The sequence below is a fragment of the Penicillium expansum genome (genome assembly GCF_000769745.1).
Source record: "Penicillium expansum strain MD-8 chromosome Unknown contig225, whole genome shotgun sequence".
Classification (NCBI taxonomy): domain Eukaryota; kingdom Fungi; phylum Ascomycota; class Eurotiomycetes; order Eurotiales; family Aspergillaceae; genus Penicillium; species Penicillium expansum.
Window position 1 is genome coordinate 1 of NW_015971274.1, and position 23,362 is coordinate 23,362.

The 23,362-nt window shown below is 47.6% G+C and overlaps 8 protein-coding genes across 8 annotated transcripts; 3 read left to right on the forward strand and 5 right to left on the reverse strand.

Moving 5' to 3' along the window:
• Positions 1–1,172: 1,172 nt before the first annotated feature.
• On the reverse strand, positions 1,173–5,448 carry PEX2_069890 (putative SNF2 family helicase/ATPase; the record flags this gene model as incomplete). The annotated part of the gene is made up of 2 exons (XM_016744260.1): positions 1,173–2,970; positions 3,035–5,448. The coding sequence occupies 2 exons, from the start codon at positions 5,446–5,448 to the stop codon at positions 1,173–1,175; spliced, it is 4,212 nt and encodes a 1,403-aa protein (XP_016599973.1).
• A 659-nt stretch (positions 5,449–6,107) lies between these two features.
• On the forward strand, positions 6,108–7,706 carry PEX2_069900 (glutathione synthase; the record flags this gene model as incomplete). Its single annotated transcript, XM_016744261.1, has 2 exons — positions 6,108–6,409; positions 6,464–7,706. 2 exons carry the CDS (start codon positions 6,108–6,110, stop codon positions 7,704–7,706), a joined length of 1,545 nt encoding a protein of 514 aa, XP_016599974.1.
• Positions 7,707–7,828: 122 nt separating this feature from the next.
• Positions 7,829–9,034, reverse strand: PEX2_069910 (ankyrin repeat domain-containing protein; the record flags this gene model as incomplete). The annotated part of the gene is made up of 1 exon (XM_016744262.1): positions 7,829–9,034. One exon carries the CDS (start codon positions 9,032–9,034, stop codon positions 7,829–7,831), a length of 1,206 nt encoding a protein of 401 aa, XP_016599975.1.
• A 1,048-nt stretch (positions 9,035–10,082) lies between these two features.
• PEX2_069920 (Aldolase-type TIM barrel) lies at positions 10,083–11,387 on the reverse strand (the record flags this gene model as incomplete). Its single annotated transcript, XM_016744263.1, has 3 exons — positions 10,083–10,169; positions 10,247–10,320; positions 10,376–11,387. The coding sequence occupies 3 exons, from the start codon at positions 11,385–11,387 to the stop codon at positions 10,083–10,085; spliced, it is 1,173 nt and encodes a 390-aa protein (XP_016599976.1).
• A 905-nt stretch (positions 11,388–12,292) lies between these two features.
• Positions 12,293–14,196, forward strand: PEX2_069930 (bestrophin family protein; the record flags this gene model as incomplete). Its single annotated transcript, XM_016744264.1, has 7 exons — positions 12,293–12,547; positions 12,650–12,797; positions 12,860–12,944; positions 13,008–13,133; positions 13,194–13,543; positions 13,596–13,769; positions 13,823–14,196. The coding sequence occupies 7 exons, from the start codon at positions 12,293–12,295 to the stop codon at positions 14,194–14,196; spliced, it is 1,512 nt and encodes a 503-aa protein (XP_016599977.1).
• Positions 14,197–14,867: 671 nt separating this feature from the next.
• PEX2_069940 (uncharacterized protein) lies at positions 14,868–15,440 on the reverse strand (the record flags this gene model as incomplete). Its single annotated transcript, XM_016744265.1, has 2 exons — positions 14,868–15,207; positions 15,295–15,440. The coding sequence occupies 2 exons, from the start codon at positions 15,438–15,440 to the stop codon at positions 14,868–14,870; spliced, it is 486 nt and encodes a 161-aa protein (XP_016599978.1).
• Positions 15,441–16,350: 910 nt separating this feature from the next.
• PEX2_069950 (sugar porter family MFS transporter) lies at positions 16,351–18,524 on the reverse strand (the record flags this gene model as incomplete). Its single annotated transcript, XM_016744266.1, has 6 exons — positions 16,351–17,108; positions 17,167–17,622; positions 17,690–17,883; positions 17,943–18,087; positions 18,146–18,426; positions 18,502–18,524. 6 exons carry the CDS (start codon positions 18,522–18,524, stop codon positions 16,351–16,353), a joined length of 1,857 nt encoding a protein of 618 aa, XP_016599979.1.
• A 2,835-nt stretch (positions 18,525–21,359) lies between these two features.
• PEX2_069960 (uncharacterized protein) lies at positions 21,360–22,717 on the forward strand (the record flags this gene model as incomplete). Its single annotated transcript, XM_016744267.1, has 3 exons — positions 21,360–21,856; positions 21,910–22,231; positions 22,286–22,717. The coding sequence occupies 3 exons, from the start codon at positions 21,360–21,362 to the stop codon at positions 22,715–22,717; spliced, it is 1,251 nt and encodes a 416-aa protein (XP_016599980.1).
• Positions 22,718–23,362: the final 645 nt, after the last annotated feature.

Genomic DNA, 23,362 nt, shown 5'->3' on the forward strand with positions numbered 1-23,362 from the left:
ACCGGACAACAGCATCCATATGTTGAAGTATGGACCTGGAGCTGAGGAAGTTCAAAAAAATGTTGGGTGTCCAGGGAGCCACGGAGTGCAATGTGGGCCCGGAGGGTTGAAGAAGAAAGAGAGAAGAAGATAGAAAAATTGGGAGGGAGCAGGTATTTATACCTTCCTTGTGGCTTAAGGCGATGGGGGAACTGGGGTGGGTGACGATTTTTGACCCAAAAGGGAAGGCACCTAATCGGAGAGGTACCCAGGCGTCCAGGCACATGGTACTTGATCCTCCCATCACATGCTACATGCATATATACACCCATGGACATACTTGGGTACTTTAAATCTAGTATCATAGTACTGTACTATGTATGTAGGCTTGCCAGACCTGGAGGCCGTTAATGCCTCCGAGCTTGGCTTATTGGCTCTCATTGAATCCCACAAATTCTCCATAGGCACTGATCATTCCCTCAAAGTCGCTGCTAACTCCATTCTGTTGTTTGTTAACAAGAACACACGATCATTTTCAACCATTAGCTTGATCCTCATATACGTATGTCGTATGACCAGTATTCGCCAAAGAACCTTTGCGTAACAAACCCGCCGAAAGACACCCGGGAAGTGTGCTTTCCAAATCCCGTTCAAACCGATACTGCTTCATATGCAAAAGTTTATACGGCAGGCCAGTTGTATCTCGAAGCTGTCTCATCCAGTGGCACTTTAGATGTTCCGTATCCAACTAAACGGGAGACGGCTGGCTTTCCTGGCTGGCTTGGTGGAAGGAATGACCCCTCGCTTCGCTCCTCCCAATAGCCTCGATTAATTAAAAGACCAAGAAGGTTACGCATATAGGCACACATATAACCACTCCTGTTTCCACTGACTGGGCTTCTGTGCCTTTGAGATCTGCGCATTTTCAACCTCGGCTTCCTCTCTCTAAGAATAGATGACCCAAGAGATAGTCAGCATTTTTCTGATCTCACACCCTTTTCTGGTAGCCTTCAAATTTGATAGACTTTTGATATGTATACTGAATATCGGGCTGGTCCAATCTACGTTTGTGTTTACTAGGAAAAATATTACAAAACAATCGTACATTTCATTGCATACATATGGGGTATCACTCAAAACAAGAAATGGAAAAGAAACAAAAAAGAAACAAAAATAGGGCGCCCGATTAAAACTTACAATCCCAGGGATTCAAGATGTAGACGTCTCAGTCTCAATTGATCCTCAACGGATTGTTTCTCTTGATCAGTCAACCGGTCTTCTGGGTCAATTTCCTCAATGCAGAGTTTGGCGTTCACGATTGATTTACCACATACAGCCCTCAGCCTTCCCATCATCTGGGGATCCGTTGCGAATGCAGTTTCATGAATCCCACCTTTGTGGTCGCTCTCTTTCCAGGGAGCCAGACACTGTTGTAGCGCCTTAGAGCCCATACGAGCAACACGCTCATTATCGAGAACACGGCCAGCAAGCTGACTCTTAAAGATCGTCTTACTATAGATCTTCTCTTCGACCGTTCCAGCAGCGACCATTCGGTAAACAAAGACTTTCTTCTCTTGTCCAATTCGATAGGCGCGTCCGATTGCCTGCTGTTCCCATGTAGGGTTGAACTGAAAATCGAAAATGACAACTCGGTTTGCGGACTGAATGTTCAAGCCAAGGCCACCAGCTTTGGTTGAAATGAGAAAGACGGAGGTCGATGGATCGTTGTTGAATCTCCGAACTACCTCGGGACGCTGAGCCGCGGGCACATTGCCATGAAGGAGTGAATACTTTCTCTGTGTTGCGTCCATCACTTCCGCCAGATACCTCAGTGTTGGAATACTGGTTGAAAAGACCAGGATCTTGTCTCCGACTGTGATCGCCTGATTGAGAATCTCATTGAGAATCACCACTCGGCTAGATAGGCTGGGATCCAGCAAGTTAGGAACTTCCTTGAACACATCATCAAGTTCAGATAACATTGACCTTGGAATGATTTGCTGTTCGACGGGCATATTGAAGCCGATGTTAGCACCGGGAAGATCACTGCTAGGACTTTTTTGTTTGCTGGATGCATGTTTGGTCCTTCGGGATTCCAGTTCTGCCTTGAAAAGGGCCGGGTGATTGCAGCAAAGCTTGAGAAGAGGCAGCCAAGACATAAGCTCCTGGCGGACACCGGCTTCGGTTTTTAGTGCTACACCTTGAATCAAGATGTTGTAGACGGCTTTTTGGAGGTTTGTGGGCTCGAAGTAAACAGAGAACTCGTACTTTGGTGGCAAGTCACTTGCCAGTACGGACGTGTCCGCTCGCTGTACCTTGGGGGCAATGATGCGAAGGAACAGCTCCTGGCGTTGGAGCGCCTCTCTTCGGTCAAACTTGGTGCTTTCAATCTGCGAGCCATTTTCGATTGGTTTGATGAATTGATCATTGAAATCGGCAAAGTCTCCTAGGTATTGGGGAGCAACCCAATCAACCATCCAATAGTAATCTTCCAAACCATTGGATATCGGAGTGCCAGTGAGGGCAATCCGTTTCCGGGTGCGCAAGCGGGAGGCTGCCTCGGCAATCTGGCTTTCATGGTTGCGTATATTCTGAGCTTCGTCGACCACAACAAGAGTTGGGCTGTTCAACACCAAATTCTTGACATTTTCGTTGACCGATCGCTGTGCTCCGTCCTTGTTCTTTTCTGCTTTGTCTTTGACAAGATCGCGGAAGATGTGGTAGCTGAGGATCAGTATACCACCCTCATCGTTCCACTCACAAATTTCTTTGGTTCGGTCAAGGGTCGGGGTTTTTACCGTAATTGACCGAACCTTCCCAAGATTGTGGTTCGGGGGGGTCCACATTTCAAACTCGTCGCACCAGTTTTGAATCAGAGATGCTGGGCAGAGGAGCAGAGTTTTTGACTTTCGCAACTGTTCAGGAATTTGATCTCGAATGGATAGATCTTGTGATACGCCAGCATTAGAGATAGTCACAAGAAGTGATATCCTAGGCAAAAAGCAGTTAGCTGGGTCCTAATGATTATGTCAATATCACAATAATCATAACTCACACTTGCATAGTCTTGCCCAACCCCATAGTGTGGGCTAGCAAACACCCTTCTTCTCTCTTATTCTCGATGATTTCTCGGAACATAAACTGAATTCCAGAGAGCTGGTAGGATTTGACATATTGCGCGATGTAGGGGTCCAGGCATATCATGGGAATTTGGAAAGAAACCGGCCTTGGAATACTTTTATTTTCCTCGTGGGCTTGCCCTTGAGCAAACCGAGACGCAAGCAATGCTCTTTTAGCTTTGGCTTGTTTGTGATGCCGTTCTTGGCCTTCCTTCTGGGCCCCAGTCAGGATAATTTTGGCGTCAGTCAATTTGCGCTTTCCTGGGTTCGGTTCGTTTGATTGGACACGAGATGACAAAGTCACCCATCTCTTGTATCCCTTGAGAAGGTCATTGAGACAGTTGAAGAATGGGGTAAAGTGGTCTTCTTCAAGGTCCTCTCTGACCGCCGCAAGTGCAGCCTTGACTTCTTTTGCTGTAAAGGCGCCATAAGGGACTTGGGTGACATTAATCCACGACACGAACAAGGCAGTCATTAGCATTGCAGAATGGCTCTCCTCGGGATGCATTCCCTCAATCACCGATGAATCGTCGGACATGTGTTTCAGTGCATCTCGCGCATAATCTAGATAAAGGCAGGACATATAAGAACCGAGAAAAGTGGAAAGTCCATCGATCCGATTCTTCGGCAAACCCGTGAGGGCCTTCGCTACCAGATGAAGTCGGTTTCCACTCTCCTCGATAGTTCTCCACATCATAGAATAAACGTCGTCAAAAACACATAGAGCCTCATCAGTTCCACTGCCGTTGTCACTCGTCAAGTCCACGAACTCATGTGTGTTGAGGCGCATCGGGTTGACAGGATGAGTATTTTCTTCCATTTGACCCTCTACTTCACCCTCCTTCGAAGGCAACGCCACGTCCCGGTCCAAGGGAAGCATTGTCATCGGCATCAGGGGCGAAGTTGGAGTATCTTGGGGGGCGCTATTTTCCTTCAGGCGGCGCCTCTTGGCGGCTGGGGGCTCGTAGTTCTCTTCTTTGAAGAAAAGATGACCGAGGTCCTCATCTGAAGAGGAGTCATGGAACGGTCCATGTTGATAAGCTGCGCGAGGACGTGGCTCCTCTTTGTGCTGTGCAATCTCACCCTCTTCAATATCAGACATAAGGGCAAGAGCAAGACTGTCTTCCGAGTCGTCTGATGATTCATCGTCCTCCTCTTCTCCGGTGTCATGCACGGAATCCGAATCCGAGCTCAAAGTCTCTTCACCGTCTGAATTCACCTTGGGCCTTTCTGGCCGTGGGGCTCGTGGAGGACGAGCAACTTTTGCCGGCGGGGTAGTTTGCTCGAGAACGGAAAGCTTCCATTGATCCAAGCAAATATCAACGACAGTCGGGTCGAGGCATGCACATGCTTGGAGTAAAGATGAGCGGGATGAGTGTTGTGCCTCGGCAAGTGCTTTGCGGAGGGCTTGACACCGTTTCTCCAGGTGGGCGACCCGTGTCGAAATTTGGCTTTTCATGCTCGGGAACTTTTGACCTCTGATCCAAATTTGAAACGCTTTCGGTTGCTCTTTTGGCAACCGAATTTCAAGGAATTGGGTTCTCAGTAAATTGATATATTCATCAACGATATCATTGAATTTAGCATCTCCCAGGTTCTCTGAAGCATCCGGGGGGGTCCCCGGGTAGGATTGTCCCTCATCCTCTTCCATTTCCTCCCGAGTCTCTGTATCATATTCACTATCGGAGGTGGAATCTCCAAGAAGTGAGAGAACATCAGCATCGTTTGGGGGATAACTCTTCACAAGATGATCAAAGAAGTCATCGTTCCCAAAGGAGGAATTCGGAGCAGGTAGTGAATGAGATGAATGTGTCTCAAGGAGAGAAGACGTTGGTTGTCGCTCGATGATAGTGGTTTCCATCCGGCGAGGTTTCTTTTCCTCTATTTGAGCCTGTGAAAACGTATCGAGAAGAGGGGTGGGGTTGGAGGAACCATCAAGAGAGGTGCTGGGGTTAACGGGAGCATTCACAAGAGGGCTGGCGTCGGTGGGATCATCGATGTGTTTTGGTGAAAGTCGCTCTTCGTTGAGAAGTGCTTTGGGGGGATTGAGAGGAGGCTGTTGCTGCTGTTGCTGGTCCAATTGGTATTTCGGCGATCGTCGCTGTAACCATTTACTGGCTTTTAGGATATAATGGCGTTGGGCAATAACCTTTATGCCAAGGTCTTTCACATCGTCGTTTGTGATCGCGAGGAACATCAAGCCTGAGACGGAATTTTCTCGGAGAGAGATTTCCAGAACCACGAGATCCGGGCAAGCCAAATTGTATGACCAGTCACCGGGCTCGTCATGGCAGAGGAATTTGACAATCTCGTCAACTTTCCAATCCCACGGGTCTTTGCTTGAAGGCATATTTGCTGTGGGGGCCTGTATTAGATTAGCGGGTGTTTCAGACGTGCCAGGCGCACATTTGTCTCAAGGACGCAACTGGGGAAGAGACAAGTTTGGGGTGAACATAGGTTTGACTTACCATGTCAGGGCCCCCAATGCAAATCAAAGGCGAAGTCAATCTAGTCTCACTCAACTATGTAAAACTGAGTTCAATCCGAAATAACAATGAAGGATTGAGCTAAGCTTACGTCAAAGAGAAGTGAACCGAGGCACAATGTTTGAGAGTAAATTTGGGTGAAAAGAAAGAGAGAGGGGGGGAGAGGAGAGAGAAGAAAAGAGATGAGACATCAAACAAAAGAAAACACGTCCACAACCCCCCTCCTTCCCAATTCGTGTTCTACGTGAAGCTCTTTTTTAATGCCAGTATTTTGTTAGGCGGTGAGCTATTTTTGGGCTAGAACTGGGCCAATTATTCTCAAAATGGAAGGCGGTACACACGGGCGGTCTCGCGTTCGCGTCATCTACTTCTGCCTCAGGTGTCAACAAATGCCCCGCCAATTACAAATCCCCAGAATTTCTTAGAAGGCCAGAGCCTCGGTGAGATTGGAATCTTTGAAAAGTCTACACAATTTGAGAAGTCATTGAGTGCCCCAGTAAATCAATTCCTCTTCACTAGCAGTATGGCAGAATCAATTTATTCAAACTATCCGCCAGACCTATCCCCAGCTCAACAAAAGTTTCTTGTCACATCTGTGAAAGACTGGGCTATTCAAAATGGTCTTGCTGTTCGACCATCCCCAGCAATTCTCCCAACTGGGGCAGATTCAAATGGGGTGTTAGCTACAAATGCGCCAGTGACGTTGTTCCCCAGTCCGTTTCCCAGAGTTTGCTTCGAGGAAGCGACTGCTCTCCAAGAGATCTACAACAAACTTTATGCTATGATTACATGCAATGAAGAATGGCTAGGGAAGGTCGTGGAAGGGTAGGAATATAACTGCTCTTGCACGGTTCATTGCTAATGATTAGCCGTTTGCAGGCTCATTGAGGTTGATGACTTTGTCTCGAACTTGTGGAAGGTTCATCTGGACGTGCAAAAGGAGGGATATGTTCAAAACCTGTCACTGGGCCTCTTCCGATCCGACTACATGGCCCATGTTCTGCCTACAGGTGCCCCAGCTCTGAAGCAGGTTGAATTTAACACGATCTCGTCATCGTTTGGAGGGCTTTCAGCTCTTGTGCGACAGATGCACACCGAGCTTCTGGCCTCGCCGCCGGGTTCATCAATCAATTATCCGCCCCATCCTCTGCTACAATCCGGGGTTCCACCCGAGAATACCGCAGTGGAAACCCTCTCAGCAGGTTTGGCAGCAGCCCATGAAGCCTACGGAGTGTCCAAGTCCACCCCGGCCCTCCCTCTTTGTGTCCTCTTTGTAGTCCAGGAGACAGAACGGAACGTTTTTGATCAGCATGCAATCTCAACACAGCTCAAGAAAGCTCACAACATTCCAGTCTTCCGTGTGGCCAGCGTCGATGTTTTGGATCAGACATCCATCCCCAGTTCAAACTCCGCGCGGCCGTTGTTGTACCAGCCCCCTCACGCTCCCGACTCAACCTTCGAGGTAACAACTGTTTATCTTCGAGCTTATTATGCACCAGACGAGTACAAATCTAGCCGTGACTGGCTAGCCCGAACCCATCTGGAACGTTCAGCGGCAATCAAGTGTCCCACGGTGCTCAATCAGCTGTCTGGCTGCAAGAAGGTCCAGCAGGTCTTAGCAGAGCCGACAGGACCAGATCATCTCGCAAGCTTCTTGAAGGGCGTTGACTCTACGCTTGTTGAAAGAGTTCGGGATACCTTCGCCCCGCAATATGACCTGTCGATCAACAGTCAAGGTCGCGATCTAGCCCTCAATCCAGAGACTGCCCTGAACCATGTGCTCAAGCCACAGCGTGAGGGAGGTGGCAATAATGTCTACAAATCCGACATTCCAGGCTTTTTGCAATCCATTCCAGAATCTGATTGGAGAGGCTGGGTGCTTATGGAACTCATCAACCCTGCAGCCAATGCCCAGAATGTTGCCTTACGGAATGACGGCGAAGTCATTCGAGGAGATGTTATCTCTGAGCTTGGTGTCTATGGTACGATTCTTTGGGAGAATACTGGAAAGATTTTACACAATGAACAAGGCGGCTATCTGTTGAGGACTAAAGGGAAAGAGGTGAATGAAGGTGGCGTAGCCGCAGGATTCTCCAGTTTGGACAGTGCCATTTTGTTTTAAATAACACATTTGACATTTAAAATATCCACAATTCAGTGATGCTTATACACATACATAACATACAACCCAGTAGGCAGCTCTGTGACACTTCCTGTAAGACAAAAAGCATGAGACCCTGGCTCTCATGAGGCGGTCGAATCTGCAATTTTTGCCCTGTTGGAGCTTCCAACATTCTCGAGCAGACGCATAACTTCAGAGTGGCCTCTCCCACGGGCCCATTCTAGCGGCGTTAAATTATACCCGCCGTCAGATACTTGGTTTGTAGCATCCACGCTGAAAGGACAATAATCAATGTACAGCCTGTTATTTGGATTGCACCCAGCATCCAAGCAAGCTCGCACAATCTTCTCAAACCCACAGGCCGCCGCCGAGTAAAGTAGCCAAAACTGGTCATCTCTGCCACCAGTAATTTTGCTTTGGACGTCAATCTTTTCCAACAGTAGTTCTGCAATCTTGGTATTTCCTTGTTCTGCGGCAAGCCTCAGCGGCCACAGTGGGGTTTCGGGATCGGGATCGGCTCCTCGGTCCAGCAAAAATCGAACTGTCTCGATGTTCCCGATTTCTGCGGCTGCGGCCAACGGGGTTTGTTGATTGTAGTCTATGTGGTTGATTGGGGATCCTGAATCGACAAGGAAGCGAGTGATATCGAGGTTATGCGGTGATACACTGATTGCCTTTCCCAATATAGTGCTGTAGTTGGATCGAGCAAGATCTTCCCATTTAGGACAAGCTTTCACAAGAACTTTCAGGGTCTCATAATAGCCTTCGCTGACGGTTTCAAAAAAATCCCAGGGGCGCGGCACGAATCCACTCTTCTCAATCAAGACTTGTAGCACTTCTGCATTGTCCTTGGCAAGCGCCGCTGTCCAGGGAGGCCAGTCTCGGATTGGATACAACTCAGTGTAATTATCAAAATCCATCCGGAACCTTGCCATCCGTAACCCTGTCTCTTTACCGTCATCGTCATTTGGCCAGGAGGACATCGGGTCGACTCCATGGTCGAGGAGAAGCTTGACAATATTTGCGTGACCACGTAGTGCTGCAATAGTAATCGGCTCTGGTAAGCTACCTTCGCCATAGGTAGACCATGTCCGGGCACCCTGCTTCAGGGCCTTTCGAACGGTTTCTTCTTGGCCGTGGTAGGCGCCCCAAGCAATGGCAGGATTATCATAGTTTTCGACATTGATTCGGTACAGGTATGGGTTGAGGAGAGCGTAAAGACCTCGGTTGACTTGCGTTAGAGCTTTGATGTCTTTGTTGAACTCAGGGCCCTTCACAATGAGCCAGAAGATCTCAAGCGGAAGGTCGGTCAGAATTCGCTCAGACATGATGAGACAATTGTCAGTCAAGCTGGGATCGGAAGCGAGATAGCGATGGGAGGGAGACTCGGTTGGATCCTTTTGGGGCACGATGAGACACTTGCCCAACAAAATATGATCGAGGCGGGATTGATAAGTTTCAAAAAAAATTCACACGAAATATGGAAGTTGGGAAGCGTAACATCCTGAGGAAGCGTCACGATTTGAGGGTCTTCCAACCAGACTGAGAAGCTATGGGGTACCCATCAACATCAGACAACCAAGCTTGAAACGGCCATAACCTTGGATGGTTTGAAATAACGTAATAATCCTATTTCATCCGCAATATTAGAGACTTTATATGAAAGGCTTTATTAGATATTGTTCGGGAGGTCTTTTGGGATATCTTTTTAGGATATCCTTTTTAGCTGCAGCTAGCAGGGTGATTGGAAATGGATAACCGCAAATCGTAGAATAACGGTGAAAGGCATAAGAAAACGACTTTTCAACATATAACATGCGATATTCAGAGTACCACGAAGATAGAAAGATCGAATCCAACTGGAAGATCAGCGGGTGGGTGCTCCTAAACGTCGGCCACGCCACAATACATACGAGTCTCTTCTGAGAGCATGCAAGTTTGGAGACCCTTCTAAGATTCATATAGATTCATATACATCAATGCATGAGCGTTCGATGGAACATGGGACATGCCTAGAACTGGCCCAGCCTAGAACCCTGATCCGCATCGGGTAGAAGAGAGATACCAGCGGGTGAAAGGGAATCCTTACTACATTCCGTTCTACAGGCATGAAGATTTCGAAGGGGCTGACCTGGAATTGCCTATGGCAAGCTGATATCATGTGCACGATTAGGAATATTCAACGATTTTCTGCCAGGTAAACCCCCAAACCCAACCTCCTTTGTAGGTGACAGCCGCTCAACTAACCAAATAGCCGTTATCCGATATACCGCTATACCCAAGCGTCCATGGGTAGCTGAGAAGAACTCTACGCAAAGATATGTCAAATCATTCAATAGCAACCCAATGTGCTTTCTTTCCCAACCGGTTGTCATCCTACAATTTCGGCCGGGGATTTGTCCGACAGGCTTCGAGGCCAGATGGCCCGTCGTAGATCTGTGTCTCTGCCAGTCGAGTGTTTATCTGGAAGAAAATATTAGTCAGTTCACTTGTAATACAAAACTCCAAATTGAAAAAATTCGGCGCATATGCAGACGTACGTTTTGTGTTCCAAGTTCAGCAATATTCTTCGCTCCCAGAAGTCGCATGCATGTTTTGGTCTCGTCGGTCAAAACTAAGCTCTGTCAGTAATTCACTTCGCAGAAGACCTCAAGTGTCGCCAATCATACTTTGCAATGTTCTCTTCACGCCGTCCACCCCTCCGGCGCCCAAGCCCCAGAGCGCAGCTCTTCCTATTCCAACGCCTCGTGCACCCAAACAAAGAGCCTTGACTACATCGGTTCCCCTCTTGATACCGCCATCAACCCATACCTCAATCTTGTCGAAGACCTCGGGGCAGTATTTCCGGATTTCGAGCAAGGTGTGAACAGCAGGAGGAGCCGTGTCTAGAGACCGACCACCGTGGTTTGAAAGGATGATTCCTTTGATTTGGGGCGTATATTGTGTGGCGATATACGCATCTTCGTGGGTTTGGATGCCCTTGAGAACAACCGGAAGATCGGTGTGCTTGGCCAACCACCCGAGGGTCTCCGTCCATGTAAGAGAAGGATCCATTCCCTTGAATACTGGGTCTCCAGTCTGGGTGATTGGCCCAGTGTCATTGTTGTCACTCTGGAATGGAGCCTCAGAACCGATTACGTTTCCGCTGCGTTCGTCATCCTCTCTTTTCCCAGTCACGGGGGAATCCAGTGTGAGAGCAATAAATTTGATTGCACTCAATTTGTTGATTCGAGCCAACATTCGTTCGCTCTTAGTGCGATCGTGCTGCACATATAGTTGCCAGCCAAATACTTGGCCTGGGGCGGCGCCCGCAACGATCTGCTCGGGCGTCATCGACGCACTATTTGAAATGATCTGCAAAGCACCGAAGCTGCGACATGCCTCTGCGATTCCCGCTTCACCAGAGGGGTGCCCTAGCCGGGCCATAGCTGCTGGGGAAACATAAATTGGAATAGAGACATGGTTGTCTAACAATTTTGTGTTTAAATCGCATTGGGTGCAGTCGACAAAGACCCTTGGTCTCAATTGGATGGAGCGGAAGGCCTCGGTATTTCGGTGCTTGCTGATCTTGTCGTCGGATGCCGAGTAATAATAGGCCCATGCCTTTTTATTCACTATTTTAGTAGCGGCATCTTCAATCTCATCTAAATTGAGTAATGTCTCGAGTGACTTTCGATCCATTTTCATATGATTTCTTCCTATGACTCCAAGGTGGAAAAAGGGAAAGGCCTCGGGGAAACCGCTGACAGGGGTAGGGGTACAATGGATTGCCGGATCCTTTTTCCATTTTGGGATTAGTGTCCAAGCCGTCAGAGCCGAATTAGGAAATTATTAATATACAACATACGAAGGACGGAGTACGGATGTACTCCGTAAACAATATAAACTTGGGGGCTTATGGGCTTGGACAGTTAGAATCTACGTACGGAGTACGGAGTATGGAGTATAAGCCTTCAAATTACCAAGTACTCCGTACTTGAGTTTAATTCTACCCTCTTCCCACCTCATGGTCTACCTAGGTAAGGAGAGACTCTCGTACCTGCATTGAAGCACGTGGTACAGCCCATAGATGACGATTAACACCTCTGTTTCAAGTTTTTTTCTCTTTTTTTCCTCCGCTTTTTTTTTTATACAACAGGCCCACTCCGCACTGCGCCTGGTTTTTAAATCGTCCTACACTTTGGGGCTTGGATCTAGAATCTGGAACACTAGCCCTAGCCCAATCGTGATCCGTGATCCGGACGATTATTAACGAGCAATTCCCCATGAAATGTGCGTAGACCAATGGAAAGATCAATTGAAGAAACTTTCCCCTGGAGGGCTAAAATTAAACATGCGGACGTGTCCGTCGACCCCACTCCAGTCTAGATCCCGTTGAAATTCCCCTGTCAAGCGCACAGCCCGTGTTTCACTTTTACTTCCCCTACTTTTTTCCTTTTTTCTTCGGCTGTTACATTTCTTGTTCTATATTCTACTTTCGTTTGTATATTTCTTTTCTTCTAGTATCTATTATCAGAACCGGGTCAGTTCCGGCTGCATTCACCTTCTTTTTTTCGCCTTTTACTTTCTACTTCTATTGTCTCGCCATGACGGACGGCCACAGTGCCCCTCCAGCTGATGCACCGGCACCAGCAGCAGCAGCAGACTGCACTGCTGCGCCAGTACCGGCAGATGTGCGCTCGCATGCCCATCATCAGCCGGCACCGACCCATGACAAGGAGCAGGTCTCCTCCATTGGCCGCATCACCCCTCGACCGACATTCTTGGAACATCTAGCCACCTCGCGAGACTCGCAATTCCACCTTGATCGACGAGATTCAAGCGAATTGGACCGATACTTTGTAAGCCAATATGATTCTATTGCGAGATATTTATATAGAAGGCGAATAGAGGGAACATGGTATAGAATAATAGATCGACAAGCTAACATATTCTTTGTTTAGCATGGCCCCCGGAACATGGAAAAGCACTCCAAATGGCCCATCATGATGCGAATGCACGGCAGTGTCATGCCGAAAATGATCATGCCACTTGTGACTGTCGCTATTTGGTCAACCGCTGTTACTGTCTTTTCGAAAAAGGTCCATGATCGTGAGTAGCCCCCAATTAATAGACCAAGGTATCTATTGGTATTATAAACTGACTCGAACAAGTTGGTATTAACAACATCCTACTCACCGTGCTGGGTTTCGTGGTGGGTTTGGCTTTATCATTCCGCAGCTCAACTGCATATGAGAGGTATACTATTGCCTCCTTTTTAGCTTCGATTCGAGCTATATACTAACCCAGTTTACACTACAGATGGGCAGACGGACGCAAATATTGGGCCCAGCTCATTCAAGCGTCTCGTAACCTGTCCCGTACAATTTGGATCAATACCGGCGAGAGAGAAGGAGAAGAAGGAAAAGATGACCTCTTGAGAAAACTGTACGCAATACTCCAGGGGGGTGTATCTTGGCATTATCGATTCTAACAAGCTCTGTCTAGCTCCGCGATGAACCTCATTTTGGCCTTCGCCGTCGCCCTTAAGCACAAGCTCCGCTTCGAGCCTGATATCGCATACGAAGATCTGGCTGGCCTGGCTGGACACCTCGACACTTTCGCTCGTGATGCCCACGACCGTATGGTTGTCAACCCCCCAGCTAAATCTGTTTGGAAATCCGCAGGAGAGTATCTCGGCATGTCCTTCGCCGAGTCAAATCCTCGGAAGTATGTCAAGCGGTCCAAGAAGCCTCTCGGACATTTGCCCCTTGAGATTCTTAACCATCTGTCCGCCTATATCGATTCATGTGTAGCCAACGGTACCATGGTCTCAACTCTGCACCAGGGACAAGCTAGTAAGTCTTCAGCCCCCTATCTTGTGGTGTCCCAACTCTAACCCAATAAAAGTCACCATGATGGCCACCTTCAATGAAGTTTTGACTGGCACAGAACGTGTCCTGGATACCCCCTTGCCTACCGCATACAGCATTGCCATTGCCCAGATTTCATGGATCTACATCCTGGTACTTCCATTCCAGCTCTACAATGCCTTAGAATGGATCACCATCCCAGGAACAATTGGTAAGAACTACTGAATTATCTCCCTTACGCAAGTACAAGAACAATTCTAACAGACATCGAAGTGGCCGCCTATATCATCCTCGGCCTGGCTACAATCGGCAGTGAAATTGAGAATCCCTTCGGTCAGGATGTCAATGATCTTCCACTGGACACCTACTGTCGACAGATCGCCGTGGAAATGGACATTATAACTGCCACTCCCCGACCGAATGTTAACGACTTCATGACACGCGCTGACAACCTTGTTCTATTCCCTCTTAGCCAGCTGGGATATCCTGACTGGAAAGAACGGACCGTCGAGGATATTCGTGGCGCGCTTCGCACCAAGGTGGTTGTCAACCCGTCATCTGCATCTGCATCTGGGGCGTCAGATACATCTACAATTGTTGAGGAAATTCGCCCCAAAACCACTAGATCATCAGTCTGATTTTCTTTCCAAATTTGTCGCAGACAACTACGGGGAAATACAAAAGATATTCTTCTTAGCAGAAGATGGAAATTAATTGTGCATTTAAATGAGCGGCATCAAATTGCTTGTGATAGTTAATCAGCGTGTGAGTTATGGCGTTTTCATCTGAGTCATGTTGACTCCAAATCGAATCACAAAAAAAGGACATCTGGCTTGTCTTGGAGTTACGTACATAGTTTGATATTGACTCCAAAATCGATTCTCTTTTTTCCCTTGTTGCACACGAACTTGCCAAAAAGTACTATATGTCTTCAGCTGCTGATGGAGGCCAAGTGTATGCGTCTCATTACGTCCCAAGCAGCCCCGTGTGATACGGGCTCAGTCCCAGGCCCTCGATTATTGCCAGGCTCACGGTCTCAGGCCAAGTGAATGTCGTTTCATTTGGAGCTGACATCGTCGTTGCATGTATCGCAGGGGTTACTGCTGCAGCAGCCCTGCAACCACACCCATGCCACGCCACTAGTCCCACGCAGTATGCACAACAGCACGCGCGGATTGTGACAAAAGTCGCATGGGTCTCGCCATGGCCCGGGGGCAATCATTCGACAAAGAGTCAAATATATAGACTAGCTATATTCAAAATCGTTTCTCGTAGTCCTCACTTTGAAGCAGGAGTACAACCCACAAGCCTAGGGAACGAATAAATCGGCCCCAGAGCCGGCAACCAGGGCGCCTAGGAAATTTCCCTTGGCGCAAACCCTCCATGCAACATCCCCAGAGCCTGTCGAATTATTTCCGCCGCCAATCCATGAGCTCACTGCGCTCACGACGGCCGAGGCATCCTCGCGAGGAACGCGAATCCACACTATATCGTACTTTGTGGTTGATGAAGATCCATTCTCAATTTTCAAGATGTCGATCGGAATGGCTGTTCCTGTTAGGCCGAGGAATTGCGATAATGCGGAGGAGAGGTAGGTTCGTGCGGAGAGGGGGTCGAGGGGTTGTGGTGCACTTCCTGGCTGGGAGACACTACGATTTCAAGATTAGCTTGGTTTCCACCGCAAAATCGCTGTCTCAGGACGAACGAAGAAAAAAGAAAGCGGGTGGATAGCTTACAGCTTGAGCTTGAGGTATGTCCAGGGTGGATTGCGCGACGTGAAGTGGAGAGTCTTTGGCTTTGGCTCTGGCGCCTTGCGCTTCACAGTTTCCGTTGAAGGGACATTCGTGTCAATTTCCATGCCGCCGTGTGTATCCTCTGTCATTCTTGCTGGTTTTTTTAAAAATGTTCGGGGTGGTCGGAGGTTGATGTTCGGCCGGAGCTCCGCCAAAAAAAAAACCGTGACGGGATTTTGCGTCACGGGATCAGACAATAATCAAGTTGTGTCAAGAATATGAGCCAGCGAGTGGAAATCAACAGGCTATAGTTTCAAAGTTTATGTTAGGAGTTTCATGTCCTGATGGCGGCCTTTAATATTTGTGTTGCACGCTGCAAGTATGCTTCTTCGCCGTCGTCTCCGACCTCCAGGTCAGCAACACACAACATTTTCTCTCGTGATTTCGCGCCACGAATAACCTGGACGCTCGATTTCGGAACTTTGAAGATCTAAAAAAAGGGTCAGATAAAATTTTGTGACTTTGTGTCTTTATTCCATAGACAAGACTGGACGCAATAAAACACATCAAGGGTAATTCCCACCTCTGCGAAGATATGCGACACTGCAATATTAGCTGCCCCGTCGCGTGGAACAGCAGCCACGGAAACCTCGACTTTATCAGTACCCACGCTTATAATACCTGTGCGACGAGCTGAGGAGTTTGGCTTCACATAACAAGGGATGTGGAGGTTGAACAATTTGCGAGAACATGAGGTTTTGCTTGCAATGAGGCGGAGGAAAGGAGATGGGCTAGACATTTTTAGTTGCGGTCAGGTCAATGTTACGTAGAATTGTGGATGTGTAATAAAGAGAGATTTGAGTAAAATTGATTGAAGTAAACTAAAAGCAATTGATAAAGTGGCCAAGACGGTCATAGTTCAGCCCTAAATGGGCGAACCCCCCTATCTGAAATCCACGAGAAACAAGGTCCCACCCGCATACGAAATCGAAAAACGAAAAATGAAAAAAGCAGCAATAATCTGATCTTGTGGATCATGGGTTGCATCTTAAGCTCCGATTAAACATGTTCAGCGTGACGCTCATTTTCGTCGGCCTGCACATGCTTCTCCGAGTCTCCAACGGTACCGGGGGCTGCGGCATAATCTTGGGTGACCTGGTAAAGTTCGGGGCAGACCGCATCCTTACGCATGAGAACATACCTCTTAATCCACCACGGGAGGACCTTGGTAAGTTGGTACTTGGCATGAGTTCGGGTCGGGACGCCAAACACATAGTCCAATTCTTCAAGCGAGCGCTGCATGGTTTCTGGCATGAAAAAGAATATCATAGCAAATGCAATGAGATTCAAGCCTGCATAGAATCCAAAGGCACCCTGCGGAGTAAATGCTCGCAACATCCATGGGAATGTCAGCGAGATAACAGCAGCCCAGAAGTTATTGGTTGCAACCGCCCAGGCCATTCCAACTTCACGGTGAGATAACGGAAACACCTCGGCAGAGTAGGTGAATGGAACGGGTCCCTCTCCGGGAGAATAAAAAGCATCAAAGAGGTAGATGAAGAATGCGATCAATCCAATGTGCGCGTTACTGCTGGTGGGAATCCAGAAACAGAACCCAGCTGCAAGAAGTGTCCAACACATCTGTGGGAAGGTGAAAAGAAGCAAACCCCGTCTGCCAAATGTATCAATTGTCCACACGGCGGGCCAGGCGAACACGAAATTGATAAGGCCGAAGCCGAATGATGCAAGAAGTGCTTCAATGTTGGAAGCACCGGCGAGTTGAAAGATAGTTGAGGAGTAGAACGAGATGATATTGACTAGAAAGCGAGTACATCATTAGTTCAATTCTTCTCCTATCTCGAGTTTTGTACTTACTTCCACACATCTGCTGGGCGATCATCACAATGCCAGAGGCTTGGACGGCACGACGCAGACGGGGCACCGTGAACAATTCCACAAAACGAATGAACATGTTGTCGCTCTTGGAGAATCCCGACTGGGCAAGCAACTGCTTTTCCTTCTCCAGCTGGGCGTAAATCAAATACAAATCTCTGGCAGCTTGTAAAGGGCTATTCCGCAGTCTGAGAAGAGACGCAAAGGCTTCCTTGTGGTTTTTCTTGGTCATCAGCCATCGTGGAGACTCGGGGCAAAACCAAATACCAATAAGCAATGGCACAGCTGGAATAAATGCAGAGCCTAGCTGTAGTCTCCAGGCAATATCACCAGTGTTTGCCACAATGAGGTTTGCGCACGTTCCGAGGAAGATACCAAAGGCCGTCCAAAGCTGCCATGACATAACTAGGCCGCCTCGAATGTTTGTGGGTGCATTTTCTATCAGATTTTTAGTGTTAGTGTGGTACTTATGACCATCTGGGATATATAGATTAAAACCACCTACCAGCTGAGTAAACAGGAACGGTGACTTCCTTGAGACCCATGCCAAGTCCGAGAAGAACACGACAGGCAACGAGCTCACCCCAATGTTGAGTGAAGCTGGAGCCCAGGGGCGCTAGGAGACTGAAGATTGCGGCCAGGAAGATTGTGCCACGGCGGCCGAGGATATGGTTCAGGGGATCGGAGAGCCAAGCAACACTGTAGGGTAATATATACGTTAGAAGATTGAGTGAGCTTAAAACAAGTATATTACTCACAATAGACAGATGGTGATGTATGGAGTCCCATTAATAAAACCGACGATCCACTGGTTACGCTTGCAAGTCTCTGGGTCAGGACATTGAGGTGAGTTATTTGGAATACCAAATTGAACATCAAAGGTCAGGTTAGCACCGTTCGAACCTATGAGAAACATTAGCCAAGACTGGACCCGAATGCTTGAACAAAGTATCATTCTGACCAGTCTGATCCCAGCCTTGAATAGCTGCCGAGATCGAGTTTAGAATGATGGTGTAGTACAACGCAAACGGGTGTTTCCAACGCCGAGTGTGCTCCTCGTAAAGAACACGGCGGTCATCATCATTGAGTTCGGAGATTTCTTCAATCCCCGCTGGTGACTGAGCTACCAGAGCACCTTTCTGCAAGAGGGGCAAGATATCCTCAAGGTCATATTCGGCAGCATAAGCCGTCACATCTGCCATGAGCTGACCATGGGGGATTCCGGCGAGGGGATTTTTGATCCTATTGTATATCAGCTTGACCTGAAGCCAAATTCAAGATTTACCTCCCAGCATAGATTTGTGCTGCGTTACTTACTCCCCAGTGACATTCTCGGTCATTCTAGTTGATAGGTCAGTACCAAAGCTTTGGATAGGATGGTCGTCATTGTGTGATTACATTACCCCCAACCGCGTCATTTCCGATTGGATCGGGCATTTTAATACTTGACAGCTTTCCCTTGATGGGGAAAAGCGAAGCAGAAAGACTATGGTGAAATGTTGTTGTGAAAGTCGATGAATGAAATCAAGCTCTGAATAGGGCTCAGAGGTTGAGAAGGTGGTGGAGAGGAAATCACGATGGATGACAAGCAAACGGAAAGAGCTCTAAGGATAAATTCAGATGGCAATCAAAATAGGAGAAAAATGAGTTGGATTATGTATGCGCCTACGTAATTTTACCTATGCTGATGAAGATGGAGAAATTTGTCAGACAACCAAGAAGCCTAGCAACTTATTAGCAGCCATATCGGCCCTTTGTGTGAGCATTCAGGTGCTACAAATATAACAATCTATCCATAATCCCCAGCGCCCCGCTCCCACTTACTATTGACCCTATATTCCGAGCACACTTAGGGTTATTGTCTCAGGCAGTGGATACAACGCCCTTAGGCAGAGGACCAAGGCTTAGCTAGAGACGGCCTTGATAATGGAATTTCGGATGCGAGCACCGTCAATGACTTTGGGTCGAAGGGTTTCGGCTTATACAGTCAGCAAAGAAACACAAAAGGTGTCTGGGAGATTACCCAAGGTGTGAAGACGTTGCACCACTGGGGAGGAGCGTGGTATAAAAGCATATCCCCAAGCAAGAGTCCCCGCAATTTCCAAGACTATCATATGACCCACTTAGTGCGTAGTTTCTGAGTTAAAAAGATATGCTGTTGCAACCTTGGAATGGTGAGAGTAGAGAGTATCTACAAGGGTTCAGGGTCCCGCCGAGTACATGGCAGGCCAAGAGGATGCATGGTTGTATTGGCATATATGTGTCCAATGACGGGCTGGTCGGCACGCATACTCAGCCGCTATTAAATACCTGGACAGCTTTAAGTCTATGTTACTTTATCTCAGATGGCCTATTAAGACCATAGCGCGTTGTGCTACACCTTGGACTGAGCCCAAGGCTGTGGTGCACTGTTCCACAGCAGTTCCTAGACTCGTTGCTTTGGATTTATACCAGGTACTACCTGCCATTGCGTCCAAACTCACATTTTGTGCACGTGCTTTGTTGCTGCCAGGGGTGCTTTCTAGACTTAATAGGAATCAAATAGGTATCAAGTGAGAGAGCAAGTCTAGCACGTATGCCAGGTCTTCAGATTGAAATGTCACCAAACTAAAGTCTCAAGGTACCCAAGGCGACATTAATTGAAATATTAACGAATGAAAATTTGGAGCTTGGAACTTGCGTCTGCTAGCATACGTACAACATAGACATGTGCTCCAGGGGTATTGGAGATCATGTCCAGTTTTAGGGATTCTTCCGTCCTTGTGATTTTAGTCTCCATGTCAGGCAGTTATAACCATTCTATGGAGTATCTGTCAAGTATTTCCAATCTATGGCATACACGAACCCGGTATTCTGGGAAGAGTTGTAAATTTGCGATAAATGGTGTAAGAGTGCATAGTGCTCGCTCAGCAACCTCAATGAATGCGGGCATCAACAACCCACCCAAAGGTTTGTCGAGGTGTGTTTGTTATTCTCTAATGTCGGTATGTACTACTCCGTATTAGCAGCACCAATGTGTATGAGAATTAAATTCGACAAGTCTTGATTTCGGGGACAATTGTCAACCGGAAATTCAGCGGGGAAAACACAATATTTGCGGAGCCCATCTTTTTTTGGATTACGCTTCTTGGCTGCCATTGTTTTACATGTGCCAGGCTATTCTAATCATCATTATTACAGTCAGAGTTAAATGATCTTGCATCAATAGTGAGGAAAGTGGAGAAATTAGCACGGGAAGGCAAAAAGTGACCCCGCATCCTCGTGGGAGAAACTATCCATGGATTTGTACGGAGTACGGAGTACGTGGGAAAAAAATGATATATAATTAAATATTTCCAAAGTAATACATTTATCTATCCTACAACATAGAATTAGTCTTTGTTCATTGTGGCTACTGCACACAATTTACAACTAGACTGAAATTCAAAATCTATTAAGCCTCGGCTCATCAGCCTATCCACCAGCATCGGTCTCCGTAAGGTACTCCGTATTCACGGGATCGATTTGTTTTGAGTTTCCACTAACTCGCAGTCTCTCGTACTTGAAGCGAGCCAGGGGTCAGTTTCTCTCACACGCTATAATACTTAACCTCTCACAAGCCTCGCCTGAGGCAGATCACCGATCTAAAAGCACAGTGGGGCCGAACATGGAACTAGGGGGGCTCTGGAACTACCTATCACCGTCCAAATCCACACCAAAACCATCGGTCGTTTTACCATTTTCGAGCGTGGAGCCATGGCTCGTGATCTGGTGGAGGTCTAGGGCTCATCTTTCGTATGTTGTATGGCCGTTTGTGCTTAGGTTTACCAAATGTATGAATTAAACTCTCCCCTCGAATCATGGTAGGTTTTTTTTTCCCGAAAATTCGAAATGTTCCTTGGATCTACTACTTATGGTTCTGTGTTGGGAAAAGGTCTCGACCACCCCTGTACATTATATCTGCATGTCCCTAGGGTGTTTTATCCTTTGGTCTGCATAGGTACTAGTATGTACTTTGTACGCAATATACCCGTATGACTCGGCCCTCTTAACTCTCATCATTTCTTTTGATCTTTGACTTTTCCCATTGCTAACTCAAGTCATGGCGATGGCAATTGCCTAGACACGCTTGGCTATTTTCTTTTCACCGTGACACCGCAGATATTATTGTTCTTCTCCCTTCCACAGATAAAATAATGAGATTCCCTCCACCAGCCATTGCGGAGTCATGGCCAACCCCAAACTATATCGACCCTCCCACACGTGGGCACGGCGTTCTCATTGTAAACGTCGTCTGCCTCACCTGGGCCTTCCTAATCGTCTCCCTCCGTCTATACACCAGGGTCTGGGTCACATGCAGCGCTGGTATCGATGATGTGTTTATTGTCATCGGTCTGATCTTCGCCATCGCAATGGCCATCGTCACCTCAATCGCCACTGAACAATGGGGCATGAACCGCCATATCTGGGATATTGAATTGCATCGATTCATCACTGTGCGGAAACTGAACCTCTGCTTTCAACTATTGTTCTTATTATCGTCCTGCTTCATCAAGGTCTCTCTGTTGTGGTTTTGTCGACGACTTATCGGGAAGGGCCACTTTGTGCTGTATAACTGGGCGTTTATTCTGTCCATCATTTTCGTTGTGGGTTCTAGCTTGCTGTTTTTTGTCATCAGCATCTTTCAGTGCTCGTGAGTGGGTTATCTTGTGTCGTGTCTCAACCCATTGCTAATGTTTCCTATAGACCTATCCACGCATACTGGGATATTAACACCAAGCCATACCACTGTATGGATGATGGCGCGATTGTCTTTGCCGCCAGCGTGATCAACATCTTTACCGATATTCTGGTCACAGCTTTACCAATGCCATTGATCTGGAGTCTGAAACTCCCCACTCGTCAACGACTCGCCGTTATCTCTATCTTCGGTCTCGGTGTCGTCGTTAACGTAGCTGGCTGCGTACGAACCGTTTACGTGTGGAAGAGTTTAATGACCGGCTACGATGGGACCTGGGTTGGATGGCCGGGGTTGATCACTGCCGCGGTGGAACTTAGCCTAGGCTTGGTAAGAGGACCAACAGCCTCACTGCTAGAGATGTTCAATGCTAATAACCAACAGATTTGCTCTTCAGCTCCTGCCCTCCGCCCCCTGCTCGCAGCCTTCCTACCCCGCCTGCTCAGCTCAAGCCGCAACATCGGCGCCTCCTACAGTCAGCGGAATCGCACCCACAGGCTCTGGTACTCAACCGGCCGCTCTCGGGCATCCCGTCTTGCTACCGATGAGGCGCACCCGCCCGGCTACAGCAACGATCGAGTTGAGATTATGCGCACCGTCGAGATGGAGAGCTGGGTTGAGTCACGACTCACGAGCCATGATAAGATGGGACACGGTTATGATATTACGTTTGATAGCCATGGCCGTGCTTTCAACCCTGTGGATGATGTTGATATGAAGATGGGCATGTTTTATGCCTCTCCTACGAGTTCTGGCTCCTCTGCGTCAAGACCAAGCGATACACACCCTCCTTTCGATGATCGGCAGTCGCGTTAACCGCACTGTTTTGGTACATTCATTTTTCTTATCTTTTTTTTCTCCTTTTTTTTATGAACCTTTATGTCACTCTAGCCTATATGATTTTATTGTGCTGGAACGGATACTTCACACAAACAACGATACACCTTGAGACTATCATGACTCCCATGAACGCTTGCTTGACAGATGGACAATAACTGGCCCCGATAATTTTATCATCGAGTCACTTCCCTCCTGTATTATATCAGAATACGATCTATCCAATACAATCAATGTACACATACGCGATCTCGTGGGGCATTTTCCAGGCAATCATCAGCCTCAACCCCAGGATCTGACATATCCATTTAGACCGTGCGCGGAAAGCACGGTCCTGAGCTAGTTCCAACCTTGTGGTGCACTCTTGGCCCATCTTCATTAATAACATACTTGATGTACGTGTTTAAGGAAATACACTATTTAACAGCAAGTTTCAGTTGGCTAGGATATCCTGTGTATTGGGGTGGGGTAGGTTCAAGATGTTATCTTCTTACCATTACGGGTCAAGCATACAGAAAGATATATATAGTCTCCGTGTGAAGGCATGTTGGAACCTCAAGGGTCATACAGGTATTCACGCGTGACATTTATACTATTAGCGAAGTCTAAATATAACGAAATTAT